The sequence below is a fragment of the Pseudophryne corroboree genome, chromosome 5 (genome assembly GCF_028390025.1).
Source record: "Pseudophryne corroboree isolate aPseCor3 chromosome 5, aPseCor3.hap2, whole genome shotgun sequence".
NCBI classification, from domain to species: Eukaryota; Metazoa; Chordata; class Amphibia; order Anura; family Myobatrachidae; genus Pseudophryne; species Pseudophryne corroboree.
In genome coordinates, this window is record NC_086448.1 from 238,787,137 (window position 1) to 238,801,564 (window position 14,428).

General features: G+C 40.9%; 1 protein-coding gene across 2 annotated transcripts in view; it reads left to right on the plus strand.

Moving 5' to 3' along the window:
• The window catches only part of KAT2B (lysine acetyltransferase 2B), a 181,660-nt gene extending 173,585 nt beyond the window's left edge, over window positions 1-8,075 (plus strand). Inside the window, exons 16-18 of one of the 2 annotated variants that reach the window (XM_063922198.1) lie at window positions 42-105; window positions 1,362-1,446; window positions 3,739-8,075. In XM_063922198.1, coding sequence (XP_063778268.1) covers window positions 42-105; window positions 1,362-1,446; window positions 3,739-3,932 — 343 coding nt within the window. In that variant the 3' untranslated portion in view covers window positions 3,933-8,075. The remainder of the gene's footprint in view (window positions 1-41; window positions 106-1,361; window positions 1,447-3,738) is intronic. The other variant, XM_063922200.1, reaches the window with a different exon arrangement.
• The last annotated feature ends 6,353 nt before the right edge of the window (window positions 8,076-14,428 follow it).

Consider the following 14,428-nt stretch of genomic DNA (forward strand, 5'->3'; position numbering starts at 1 on the left):
GTATTTTATTTTTTTTGGTTTCGTCACCTTTTTATTTCAAGTAAAGAGCCAAAAGATCCAGAGCAGCTGTACAATACGCTAAAGAATATTCTACAGCAGGTAAAGGTAAGATGGAGAATATATATTTCTATGGTAAATGTAATGTCATTAAAGTGTTTTAGTGAACCTGCATCTTTGTACTGGCAGTGAGTCATAAATGATCATAGTCATAACTCAAATATTTTACTAGAGAATTAAAACAAAACAATATTAATCTGTTACCAGTTTATATTATTATAATTAAATGAGACCGTTTATCCTGAAGTTTTAGCCGCGATCGCAGCAAAATTTATCGCACCCATCTCCTGAAAAATCAGCTTATCGCAGCCTGCGCACTTCCCTTTTTTGCACCTATCCTATTCCAAAATGGCGAAAACGGGATTTGCGCGATAATTCTAGCTGGCAAAAGCTTAGATAAGTATAGGAGAAAGTAGGGATATCTGCCCATACCCACAAAAAAAAAAAACGAATCTAGGAAAACATTATAGAGGACTATTAATGGCCATAATAAAAATATTTGGTGTAATTAAATTAGGTCAAATAGCTGTTATATGCATTTTTAAAAATAAAAAAAAATAGAAAAAATTATAGAAAGCTATTTTTGTTCAGCAAAATATGTGCTCTCATTAAATTTGAGGTATATAAAAATACAGGTATTTGGGTCATTTTAGTGGACTTTAAAAAAAAAAAAAGTGGAAACGGACTGATTACTCTCACGTGCAAGGCTAAAAACACTTGTCCCACTCATAAAGCACTCCAATATAACTGTTCCATACCTTGTACCCCAATTTTCATCACTTTGCATTTTTTGACACCAAAAATAACATGTCGTTATTGGGCAATTAAAAACTTCTAAGTGCCTCATTAGTCATTCAGGGAGGTGTCCCGGGGGTTGTAAACTAAATCATGAAATTTTTACCTTAAAATAGGGAGTTTGCACTACTTATTACTTGCTCAGAGATGGTGAAGAGCAATCCGCGATAAAGCCTATGGAGACTTATTTGCCGCTAATACGATACCAAATTATCGCAAATGTGATCATTTATTGCAAAACCATGAAACGCGGTTAATTGGATACCCCACTTTATTATTTTAATAAAGATGTGTATAATTATTATCTCTGAAGTGGATAGCAATAGTCTAGGCAGATATAGGAGATGTTTAACTGGTTGTGGCTGGTTTGTGTGATCCGACTAGTCTCTTGGCTTACTGTGAATATATTGAGGCAATTCCGCCGGCTACTCTCAGAACTGAGAGTCAAAATATCTGCTTGTGTGCAAGAGTTTTGTTGTTCTTTTAAATGGTTTCTTTTTTCATTTAAGAGTCATCAAAGTGCATGGCCTTTCATGGAGCCTGTGAAAAGAACAGAAGCGCCAGGATATTATGAAGTTATACGATTTCCCATGGGTAATGACATTGAATTTTTTTACATTTTGTTAGCCCTTGAGTATGTAAATGCTAGCAGATACTCTGCCCCTGGCACACATGTAAGTGAGAGGGGTCCCTTGTGCTGCCTCCGTGCAGGCTCCTCTTCTCTCCCCAGCAAATGCAAGTGCAGGATGCATGTCAGGATAAAGTTTCATTACCCTAAGATATGGCGGTCTAAAAGGATCATTGAAGACTTAGAGCGTGGAGTTGGACCCGGCATAAAAATCCACTGAACCAAAGCCAAAGGTCTGCTCTTTTGAGTTTGCCTCATGCATGATGAGAAGTGACCCTACTCTGCTCTTCATGGCCAGTCCTGTTTGTGGGATCACCATGCAAGCATTAGATATTGACATTGCTTGTAAAAGTACTGATTTCTGCAGCCTTTGAAACAATGAAAATGTCATGATGTCTGAGGAAAACCTGGCTGTGAGCCTAAAATCATGGACACCTTCTATACAAATATCCAATTTCCACTCCTCTACTAGATGCTTTTAAATATCCTATTCCACAAAATGATATTTTGGTCTTAGTGGATCAGGTGCCGGTGATGTGGTTAAAATCCACCCTCCCTCAAGGTTTTCTCAAGGCATAATGGACTCAATTTTGTCACGAGAACAAACACAGGCCTCACGGAACAAGTAAGAAAATAAACTCTAGACCAGAGTTCCCCAAACTCCGCCATTACAGTCCAGGTTTTAAGGATATACATGCTTGTCTAGATGGTAAAATCAAATTGACTGAGATAGTAATTAAATCACCTGTGCTCCAGCATGGATATCCATAAATCCTGGACTGGATCAGAGCATCTCTAAAATGGGTAAGGTCTTGTGCGATATTCCCATTATGCAGTTGTTAATACCTACCAAAAGTTGTCCAAGGAAGAAGAACTGGTGAACGCTAGCTCTGTTGGAGGTAGTGATCTACTCACTTCTGTGATTAGATTAGCGATAACAGATAGTGGCATAATGTGAGGAGTGGGGCATGAAGTCACAGACTGAGATGTATAAAACTTTACATTTATTATGCAATGTGTATAAAATCATTAGCGTCTCAAAGAGCCACACCCATTCATAAACAAATAGTGCTTAAATCAATATAATTGCAGATACAGTAATCCAAGATAACCTGGGATCACCCTAATTAAGGAACAATTGCTAACAATATGCATATGCAGATTAATGGTACATATCAATGATGCAAGTCAGGCCATTACTTTGCCAGTGATATTCTGATCATAGTATTTGCAAATTACTGGTGAGCAGAGGTCAGAACACAATAGGCACCACAAATAATGTAATAGTATTTTACAAAATAATCCGATCACAATAATACACAATGGACGGAATTCAGTTTTCTCGTCTACATTTCAGCTCAAACCCCCGGAAGTGGAGAGCTGAAATGTGCGAAAAGTGACCCAAACTGCACTTTTCATGATCGCGCCCAGCACTTTGGTTGGGTTTAGCTAAACCTGACCTCTGTGGTGCGATCAGTGCAAAAACTACCTACAATTAAATATTACCCCCGCGATCTCCCATCACTTCAGACGGGAGATCGGCGCTATAGTCACTGGACTATTGCCCATTGTCCAATAATAATAGTCCAAAGGTAAAATATGAATGATAGTAATACAATTAACAGGGTATAATAAACAGATAAGTATGCAGTACACTACCTTGGCCTTAAAAATGGACTCCGTATGAAGGTACAAGTTGTCCTATGTCCATAGAAAAGGTTTTCTTTAATCAGTAATTGGATATTTCCTCAGTGTACGGACATAGAATAATGTCGTAGTAGTTCATGTGCCGTAATCTGCCCCTGCTCTCTACCTACACTGCCGCCACTCTCCTCTGTTTCAACACCTGGACATGCATATCTTTCTGGACTACCCTGCGCTGTTATATTAATATTTGGTAGTCAGAGACATTCTGGTGCCCAGAGTCTGCCTCTTCACTTACCTGCCAAGTCCCTGCAAATAGTGGGGAGTAGCACCCTTGTTTGTGTATTGTCCTACCTGTTCCCCTTCTCTCCCTTTCCCCTTGCTACATGTCTGTGCTACACTGTATCAGACCCTACACAGGAGAAGGGTTCAACAGCAGATGTCGCTCACTTTCCCTGTACATAACTATGTAGTGAAAGGAACATGTTTCTCCATAGTAGAGATTTGCGGCTGCCCTGAAACACTGATATATGAAGATTTTGTGGAGTTGAATACACTGTTATATAAAACAAAGGTCATACATCCAATTTGTGTTCTTTTTTTTTTTAATACAGATCTCAAAACCATGAGTGAACGAGTGAAGAACAGATATTATGTGACAAAGAAGCTGTTTATGGCAGATCTCCAGAGGATTTTTACAAACTGCAGAGAGTACAATCCTCCAGAGAGTGAATACTTCAAATGTGCAAACATCCTGGAGAAATTCTTCTACACGAAAATTAAAGAAGCTGGACTAATAGACAAATAAGCAATGATTACAGTGTTACTGTATGTCAACATGCAGATATGAGTGACTTACCTACTGTTTTTCATACCATGCTTTCAATTTGCACTCATATGAAATCTTATTAACCTTCATAATATTGGTTACCTTTTAAGCTATTTTTGGGGGGTTTGATTTTGTATAGATTTTATTAGAAAAGGGTGCTTTAAAACATTTAGGGCCTAGAGTATATAATGTTGAGATGAGCTGTTTTGTATATTTAGAAGTGTTTTGTATTATAATGTAAAAAGTTCAGCGTTAAAATAGCTTCTTAACCACTAACTATAACACTGTTTAAAATAGACCGATAACAGATTATAGATTTGCTTATGCCGGCCATAAGATAAAACATAATCTGATAGAACTACAACGCAGACACTAATGTTTGATTTTAGGCAGTGTCATTGTATTCATTTTTCAAGTTTTTAGATACAGATTACTTTTATGGGGATACGTTTGTAATGTTTTTTTTTTTTGTTTTTTTTTTAGGACTAGAAAAGTTCTTTTTAACTATATGTAGATGACAATTTTAATAATAGTATTAGTACTGTTACAGTACCTGTCATACATTTTCCCATATCCTAATGAAATCATGAGTTTGGTATACTGTATATTATTAGGTCTGTGCAGGTAACATAAAAGACTCTAAAGGTTCTATACCAAGATCTTTTGTGTTTCAAAATCGAAGGCATTTGTTTTAAAGTGTTATTATTTTGTCTTATTGACAGGGGTAGCTTATTTTTACATACAATTTAGTGTATATTGAATACAACAGACTATGAAAGACTTAAAGTATTTTGTATTTTAGAAGTTAAAGACATCATATTGTTTCCCAACTGTAAAACTGAATTGAAAACATATAATGTTGCCAGATCCTGTTGTGGTTGGCACATTCCTGCCCGTAATAATTGTGACACACTAAGGTTTTTTTGTTTTCATTTTAAATACACTTCATTTCTATTTTTCTAACTACTTCATTATTTTTTCAAAGTTTAAAAATGCAATATTTATGTGACTGATATATTTGTTTTTAAAATGTTAATGTTTAAATGGACATTAGAATTGTGCAACTCAAATGCTACACTGGAGGAGAATGATTTAAGAAATTCAAGGATAAATATCTGTGTAATAAGGATTGTATACCAGTACACAAACTGAAAATTCATCATGTTGTAATGAGTTGGCTAATTCATAGATTGTTTATCTCTTAGTTGCTGTAACTGAGATGTATGACACAGAACTTGTAACAGTAATTTCTAGTGTTTAGCATTCTTGCCGCAAGTTTAATAGCTGGCAAGTGTAGTGGAAATATGGTAGCAAATTGGGCAATTGATACTGCTGTGGACAAAATAATGTAGACTACAAAAACAACTGCCAATCAAAGGTAAGAGGTTGAAAAACTTTTAGACAATCGGATGACGTGCATTTGTTAACTTCACTAGAACGGACTCCCAAATTTTGTGCATCACCAGAAATCGTTTAGGTTACCTGGCTCCTGAATTAATGACTAAATTGTAAAAAGTGTATTTCAGAAATACATTCACACACACAGTATATGCATGCACAAGTATTTTTGACCTGCCAATGGCCACTTCACAAGTATGCAAAAATAAAAAAAGCATGAATAATGTGAATGTGTGGCAACGCACATTGCACATCATTGTGTACATGCAGGTGCATTCACTGACTGGGGAAAAAGTGTCCAAATGCAGTTTGCAGGCAAATGATTGGTTAACGAGGCAGTGGGTGAGAGGCCTATACATACGTATATGGGGGAGGGGGGTCAGGGAGATTACATTTGAGTAAGTTTTCTTAATACTGTCTTTGTACACACACAAGGAGTATTCACAGCATTCAAACCCAATGTTGATCTTCGTATAGCAGTCTAGATGACAGCGAAACTCTGCAGCAACATTGCAGAAATGCCATACTTAAACCCATGTTATCATGCCAGGTGACTTGATAAGGGAGGTTTACCTCTGACATCTCTGAAAAGCAGATAATAGTAGCCAGAGGAGAGAAGATAAATGTTGCTTCAGACAATAGGGCTGATACAAAGTTAGGTATTTTCATACTGAGCATGCTCTGACTTTGAGCTTACACAAGAACTGGTGGTGAGAGTCTTATGCGTCTCCGTTACATCTCCACTTGCTACAGAATGCTGAGATCAGAGGCGGCTTGTCAAGAGAATTGTGTGTTGTACAAACATGTAATTATGCCGGTTTTCAGATAGATGTTTTGCAAGAGGGATAGAGATGGTACAAGTGCACATTTATATTGATGATGTGTAGCAAGCTAACAGTATACATAGGGGTGGTCTGACCACAAAGATGTACACACAGGTGAATATATATGTGTTTTGTTCATGCACACAATGTGGGAGCAAATATAGTTGAATCTGTATAACTCAGATACATTGGGATGGATGCAATGTACTGTATGTGTATTAGACGATGTACGTATATTAGTAATATCACATTCAAACCAAAGCGGAATACAGGCCCACAATTGGACCTGTCTGCTGTGCATGGTATGAAGTATTCAAAGATCTGTTTTACACAAGAATGTAAACTTGAGCTAGATACCTCCATGTTGTAAGGGAATTGCTCCTAATAAAGAATGCATTAACTTGGCTCGGAAATGGAGCACAAGTTAAATTACCAAGAGCAAAGCTGTGCAGAATAATGCCATTTGCTCACAGATGTGCTTTGACAACATGTTAGCATGGATACACCACAGATTGTGACTACACCACACATCCCGCCACAGTTTTGTGCCAAATATGCATCTTAGTCGCATCACTAATGCAGCAAAAGTACAATGCATGAGTACCGTGGACACTGCTGCTGCTAGCATTGCATGCAGCAGTAGTGTGCAACTTGGACACTAACCTGGGAAAACCAGGCAAAATACAGAGAACTGATACAAGTCATGCATTCTGCCACGCAACATTGTGTTTAATCTGCGACTTTATACTAACTCCATTGTGACGGAAATACTTAATAGGCACCCAGTACACTATAGGCGACTTTGGATGCATCCACAATGTGGCATTGGTGATAAATTAAATTATAAGTACAAAAAGTCCAAGGAATACTACCAGTGGCAGAAAATCTGTGCTATGCCTTGTCTCACACCATATGGTGCAAAATAACTAAACTAAATCCCAGTTATTACTGCTGTCCAAGGTTATTACATATTGTAGGTTGCTGACTCTTACATCTTAATAACCTAGGACACAGGTTCTCAAACAGAGGGGCAAATGTATTAAGCCTGGAGAAGTGATAAAGCAGTGATAAGTGCAAGGTGATAACGCACCAGCCAATCAGCTCCAATATGTAAATCGACAGGAGCTGATTGGCTTGTGCGTTATCACCTTGCACTTATCACTGCTTTATCACTTCTCCAGGCTTAATACATCTGCCCCAGTGTTGTTTATGAAAGAAACATGAACTGTTCTCTGCTATGAGACATATCTAAAATATCTAAAGTTCTGTTCAGAAACTCGTGCACAAATTATAAATGTATAGCTGTTTTTATATATTACAGTAGCTTGTATATTAGTTTTTGTGGGGCTTTTTAGTAATGAAGTTAATATACAGGTGAATTCATAACAATTCAATTGCATGAATTTAGAGTTTAAACAAATCAAATCTATAATTGTCATAAACTGGAATTTCTTAGCGTCAATATTGTAGAGAAAAGTAACCATTTAAATGAAATGAATAGTTATGACTGTTCTATCCCCTTTACGTGTTAATGTGGAGTAGCGACACTGTTGTTTTGTCAAGACTTTCCTATTTCAATACTGAATGCATTTTTATGTTTTATAATTTAAAAGAATGATATTTTCATATAGATATTGTGCAATAATGCTGGAGTAGAATGCGTGGTTTTGCAAATGCTTTATATAGCAAAATAATATACCTTTGTAAAAGTTAATATATTGTATCAGATTAGTTTTAAATTATATAAAGGTATTTTGGAATTGTCTTTGTGTAAAACTATTCAGATATACTGTGTATAATGAAGAAGGCAAAATAACTTTCATTTAGATTTCTATGTATATACAAGTTTGTTAAATGTTTTGAATAATCAATGGTAAGACATTAAAAGTCTGAAAACATGTTGAAGTCTACAGCATATGTTTGTTGCAATTGTCATGATTGGAACATTTTTATTTGCAAGAAAGTGTTCTAATAGAGAGGTGAAAATGCCCCTCATAAAGTATATTCACTTTCATTCCCAGGAAAAAGCTATCAGGCTTTATTTTTTCCAGTTCTACATTTACTTCAGTAGTTTAGCATATGTTATAGAAAGTGTCATTAATACGAAAAAATGAACTTTAAGTTGTTTCTTTCCTCCTCCCCTCGTGAAGGAAAGAAGCATCTTGAATTTCATTGAAGAGGGGAGCTGAGATGCATCTATTTATGTTACAATGCAAATATACAAGCCTACTATCAGAGTACAAATGATAAGGAGCATTTGAAGAATCCCATTTACAGTTTATTATATGACGACAACTTATGGACTCGCTATTCTCATATTTGTAATAGTGACATGTTGCTTATATAAACTACAAAAAGGTTGAGAACATTAGTGGCGCTTCAAAGCAGATCTTTATATTCTAGCGTATATGTTTGGCTCTGTGACTTTTTAATGGACCTTATTGGTAGTACATAAAGTAGATTTCACCAGCTGCCAAATGGCTCCTTTTCCACTAAGGACTAGATGACCAATGTGACTGTAACCTTTTGTGCTGACTGTAGGTACTCTACCCATGGACTGGAAATCTGAATTTTTGTACCTACTGTAAGTTCCTTTTCTCAAGTTCCATGTGTAACACTGGAAATGCAGAGAGTTAAATGAGAAGTTTGGGCATATTCAAAAATAGGCACAGAAACTGGCTCCTCCCCCTCAAAATCCAGTCTGGATTACATGCAAAGCCCCAAAACAGAAGACGGGTCATATCAGGAAGAGAAGGACAAAACCCACAACAAAAAATATGTAACAACCAAAAAAGGAGCACAAGGATCCAGTGTCCCCCATGGAATCACGGAAAAGTATTTTCCAGTAGGTGCAAATATCTTAATCTGTCTTCATACAATGAGGGGTGTTGAGGACATGACAAAACAGTCCCTAAGGGCGGGAATGCTCCTGAAGAGTGTGAAGCACCTGTCCCCAAAGCAAGCATCACTTGATGTGAAGTATTAAACTGCTAAAACTTTGAGGTGTGCATGGTGCGAGATTATATATACCATTAATTGTGTCACCAGGCTACAGTTATTATACATGCTCATGCACAACATGATGCCTTCTCACACAGGAATACCAGCTCCTTGTAACATTAAGGCAGGGGTGGGAAACCTTTTGCCCGCCAGCTGTTGTTGAACTACACACACCAGAATACCCTGCTACAGTTTTGCTATTTGGCCATGCTAAAACTGTTGCAGGGCATGGTGGGATGTGTAGTTCAACAACAGCTGGAGGGCCGCAGGTTCCCCATCCCTGCATTAAGGAGTCAATCCAATTGCAGGAGATGTTTCGCCGCTATGAGGTAGTGCAGCAACAGCCACACTTTATGGCAGCTTAGACTTGCATAGTTTGTTCGCAGTACTATAGGGCTGCACCCAAAATTGTGCAGATTTGGTGTAAAAGTGCTGTTTCTGGCATGTCCACTCCTTTGCAACGGCAACTCACACCTTTAGCCCGCAATTGAAGTGACCCCCTAAGAGTTACTGGCTGTCAGTTTGGTGGGAGCGGCTGGTGATTTGGGCTGTGATATTAGTGGTCAGGAGCTGGATTCCATAGGCTTTCCTGATCTTGCCTGGGTAGGAGGGTCTGCAGTACATTTATGACTAATACCCCTTTCAGACATAAGTCTCAGGAAATACATGGGTGCAACCCAGATCTATCAACCCGGGAATCAGTCTGAGAGCCCCATTCACACTACACCAAAAACTCAGGGAATTCCTGGATCAGATGTGTTCACACTGAACCCGGGATTCCCCTGGAATTTGGTGTATATTTGAAGGGGTTGCTTCTGTGTATATTGTTCAGCCTTTGATATTTGTTAATGGCACATTTGTGGTTATTTCCTATTTAAATATATTTTGCTTGAAATGCTGTGCTACTTACTAGGTAATTTTTTTTTTCTTACTAAGAGCTCCCACTTACACTCGGCTATCAGCCAGTATTATAATTCCTCAGTTTCAGATCTGCACTTCTGATGTGTAAACTTCCTGTAAGTATACAGCATTTGCATAGTCTACTGTGTAATAGTCTAAACTTAGCTTGGTTATGTTACAGCCATTAGCTGAACAGCCAATCAGACACTTTTCTTCCAATCCGGCTTTAAAAACACCTGCTTATGGTTAATATTTGTTACACGTGTTTAATGAATTGGAATGACTACACTAATTTTATTTATAAGATAATGAGAAAATAGGATTTCTCATACGTCCTAGAGGATGCTGGGGATGCTTCAAGAACCATGGGGTATAGACGGGATCCGCAGGAGACATGGGCACTTTAAGACTTTAAATGGGTGTGAACTGGCTCTTCCCTCTATGCCCCTTCTCCAGACTCCAGTTACATTCTGTGCCCAGGGAGACTGGTCACACACAGGGGAGCTTTACTGAGTGTTTCTAAAAAATACTTTGTTAGGTTTATTATTTTCAGGGAGACCTCCCTGCATCGTGGGACTGAGGGGAGAGAAGCAGACCTACTTCTGTGAGTTTCAAGGCTCTGCTTCGCTAGGTACGCCTAGATGCTCGTTCCCGGAGCCACGGCGTCACCCCCCTTGCAGAGCCAGAAGTCAGAAGATGGGTGAGTAAAAGAAGATCAGAAGACTTCAGTGACGGCAGAAGACTGCAGTGTCTTTGAAGTACCGCGCAGCGCGCCATGCTCCCCCACACACAGCGGCACTACAGGGTCTAGTGGGACTGAAGCGCGCCATTAAGGGGGCGTGGCTTAGCCTCACAGCTCTAATCAGCGCCATTTTCTCTTCACAGAGCTGCAGAAATGCCGGTCCTGGCCTCCTACACTACTGTCCAAGTAGCAGGGTGCAAAACAGGGGGGGGGGGGGGGGGGGGTTTGGGCACAGTAAATTTGGTGCTGTTTTAATAATTATAAAAGCGCTAACAGGTCTGAGGCATTGTGTTTAAGTTTCAGTACCGGGATAGGCGCTGGGTTGTGAGCTGGCAAACTCCCTCTGTGTTTCTATGACAGGCTTTACTGTAGGTCTGTCCCCTATAGGCCAGTGTGGTCACGGGTGTCGGTACGTGTGTGTCGACATGTCTGAGGCTGAGTGCTCTTCCCAGGAGGAGGCTGGAGTGGGGACAGAAAAGTCTGTGGGAGTGACAGTGTCAGCACCGCCGACGGCTGATTGGGTAAATGTTTTGAGTGTTTTGAATGCAACTGTGGCTCGATTAAATAAGAGATTAGATAAATCTGAGTCTCAGAACCAGACATGGAGAAAATCCATGGAGGATGCATTATCACAAGTTCAGACCCCCTCGGGGTCACAGAAGCGTTCATTTACCCAGATAGCGGATACAGATACCGACACGGACTCTGATTCCAGTGTCGATTGTATGCCAGATTGAATCCTAAACTGGCTAAGAGCATTCAGTACATGATTGTGGTGATAAAAGATGTATTACATATCACGGAAGACCCTGCTGTTCCTGATACTAGGGTCTGTATGTTTAAGGGAAAGAAACCTGAGGTGACGTTTCCTCCCTCTCATGAACTGAACGCTCTTTTTGAAAAGGCTTGGGAAAATCCTGACAAGAAGTTACAGGGTGCACTGATTGTGAGCTGCTCAATCAGATTGTAATTTCACTCAGGTGCTAAAAGGGAGGGGTAATTCTATGGAGGAAAAAAAAAAAAAAAAAGAAGTTACAGGTTCCCAGGAGAATTCCGGTGGCATATCCGTTCCCCTCTGGGGACAGATAAAAGTGGGAGTCAACCCCCACGGTGGGCAAAGCTCTATCGCGTCTGTCCAAAAAGGTGGCGCTTCCGTCTCCTGACACGGCAGCCCTAAAGGCTCCTGCGGATCGTAAGAAGGAAAATACACTAAAATCCATTTATGTCGCTACAGGTGCGCGGCTCAGGCCTGCCGTTGCATCGGCATGGGTGAGTAGCGCTATTGAAAAGTGGGCAGATAACTTGTCATCTGATATGAATTCCCTGGACAGGGATAGCGTTCTTTTGACACTGGGTCATATCAGGGACGCTGCAGCCTCTCTAAAGGAAGCTGTGAGGGATATTGGCCTTTTGGGATTAAGGGCCAATGCCATGGCAGTCTCGGCTAGGAGGGCATTGTGGATTCATCAATGGAATGCTGATGCTGCCTCTAAGAAGGCTATGGAGTCTCTGCTGTATAAAGGTGGTGTCTTGTTTGGTGACGGCCTCGCTGACCTGGTATCTACGGTCATCGTTTCTAGCTTATGTCCCTGCACATCAAAAGAAAACACCCCACTATCAGATGCAGTCCTTTCGGCCCAATAAATACAAAAAAGGACGAGGGTCTTTCTTCCTTGCTCCGAGAGGAAGGGGAAAAAGGTCACAGGCTGTGGCAAGTTCCCAAGAGCAGAAGTCCTCCCCGGCTTCTACCAAATCCACCGCATGACGTTGGGGCTCCTCTGCGGGAGTCCGCACCGGTGGGGGCACGTTTCTGACTCTTCAGTCAGGTCTGGGTTCGCTCGGCCCTGGATCCTTAGGTATTGGAAATAGTAGCCCAAGGGTACAAATTAGAGTTTCAAGACGTGCCCCCTCACCGATTTTTCAAATCGGCCTTGCCAGCTTCTCTTCCAAAAAGGGAGGCAGTATGCGCTGCAATACTAAAGCTGTGTCAAAATCAAGTCATTGTCACGGTACCTCCGTCACAACAGGGGGAAGACTTTTATTCGAGCCTGTTCGTGGTCCCGAAGCCGGATGGCTCAGTCAGACCGATTCTGAACCTAAAATCCCTCAATTTCTATCTAAAAAAAAATTCAAATTCAAGATGGAATCTCTCCAAGCAGTGATCTCCAGTCTGGAGTAGGGGAATTTTATGGTGTCGGTCGGCATAAAGGATGCCTACTTACACGTCCCCATATATCCTCCACATCAGGCTTATCTGTGGTTTGCTGTTCAGGATTGTCATTACCAATTTCAGACGTTGCTGTTTGGTCTGTCCACGGCTCCGAGGATTTTCACCAAGGTTATGGCGAAAATGATGGTTCTCCTGCGCAAGCAGGGAATCGCAATTATCCCGTACTTGGACGATCTCCTGATAAAGGCGAGATCCAAGGAGCAATTACTGAAAAATGTTACGCTCTCCCTGACAATCCTGCAACATGGTTGGCTCCTAAACTTGCCAAAATCACAGTTGGTTCCGACAACACGGCTGTCATTCTTGGGTATGATTCTGGATACAGAATTACAGAGAGTTATTCTTCTGGTGGAAAAGGCACTGGAAATGCAGAACATGGTCAAACAGATTCTGAAACCGGCAAGAGTGTCGATTCTTCAATGCACTCGGTTGCTGGGGAAGATGGTGGCGGCCTACGAGGCCATTCAGTTTGGCAGGTTCCATGCCAGGGTATTTCAGTGGGACCTGTTGGACAAGTGGTCCGGGTCTCACCTGCACATGCACCGGAAAATACTCCTATCTTCCAGGACCAGAATCTCTCTCCTGTGGTGGCTGCACAGTTCTCACCTCCTAGAGGGACGCAGGCTTGGGATTCAGGATTGAATCCTGGTGACCACAGATGCCAGTCTCCGAAGCTGGGGAGCAGTCACAAAGGGGGAAAATTTCCAGGGAAAATGGTCAAGCCAGGAAGCTTGTCTGCACATAAACATTCTGGAATTAAGGGCCATTTACAATGGCCTTCTGCAAGCGGAACATCTTCTTCACGGTCTGCCTGTCTTGATTGTCAGACAACATAACAGCAGTGGCGTACATAAACCGCCAGGGCGGAACAAAGAGCAGAGCGGCGATGGCGGAAGCCACAAAAGTTCTTCGCTGGGCGGAGAAACATGCAAGCACTCTGTCAGCAGTTTTCATTCCAGGAGTGGACAACTGGGAAGCAGACTTCCTCAGCAGACACGATCTTCATCCAGGAGAGTGGGGTCTTCATCAAGAGGTCTTTGAGGAGTTCCCCAACGACTTGTCACTTCTGCAAATAGACATGATGGCGTCTCGCCTCAACAAGAAACTTCAGAGATATTGTTCCAGGTCGAGGGACCCTCAAGCAATAGCTGTGGATGCCCTGGTGACACCATGGGTGTTTCAGTCGGTCTATGTGTTCCCTCCGCTTCCACTCATTCCAAAGGTGATAAAGATCATAAGAAGAACAAGGGTTCAGGCGATACTCATTGTTCCGGACTGGCCAAGGAGGGCCTGGTATCCGGATCTTCAAGAATTACTCATAGAAGATCCCTGGCCTCTTCCTCTACGAGAGGACCTGTTACAGCAAGGACCATGCGTATAT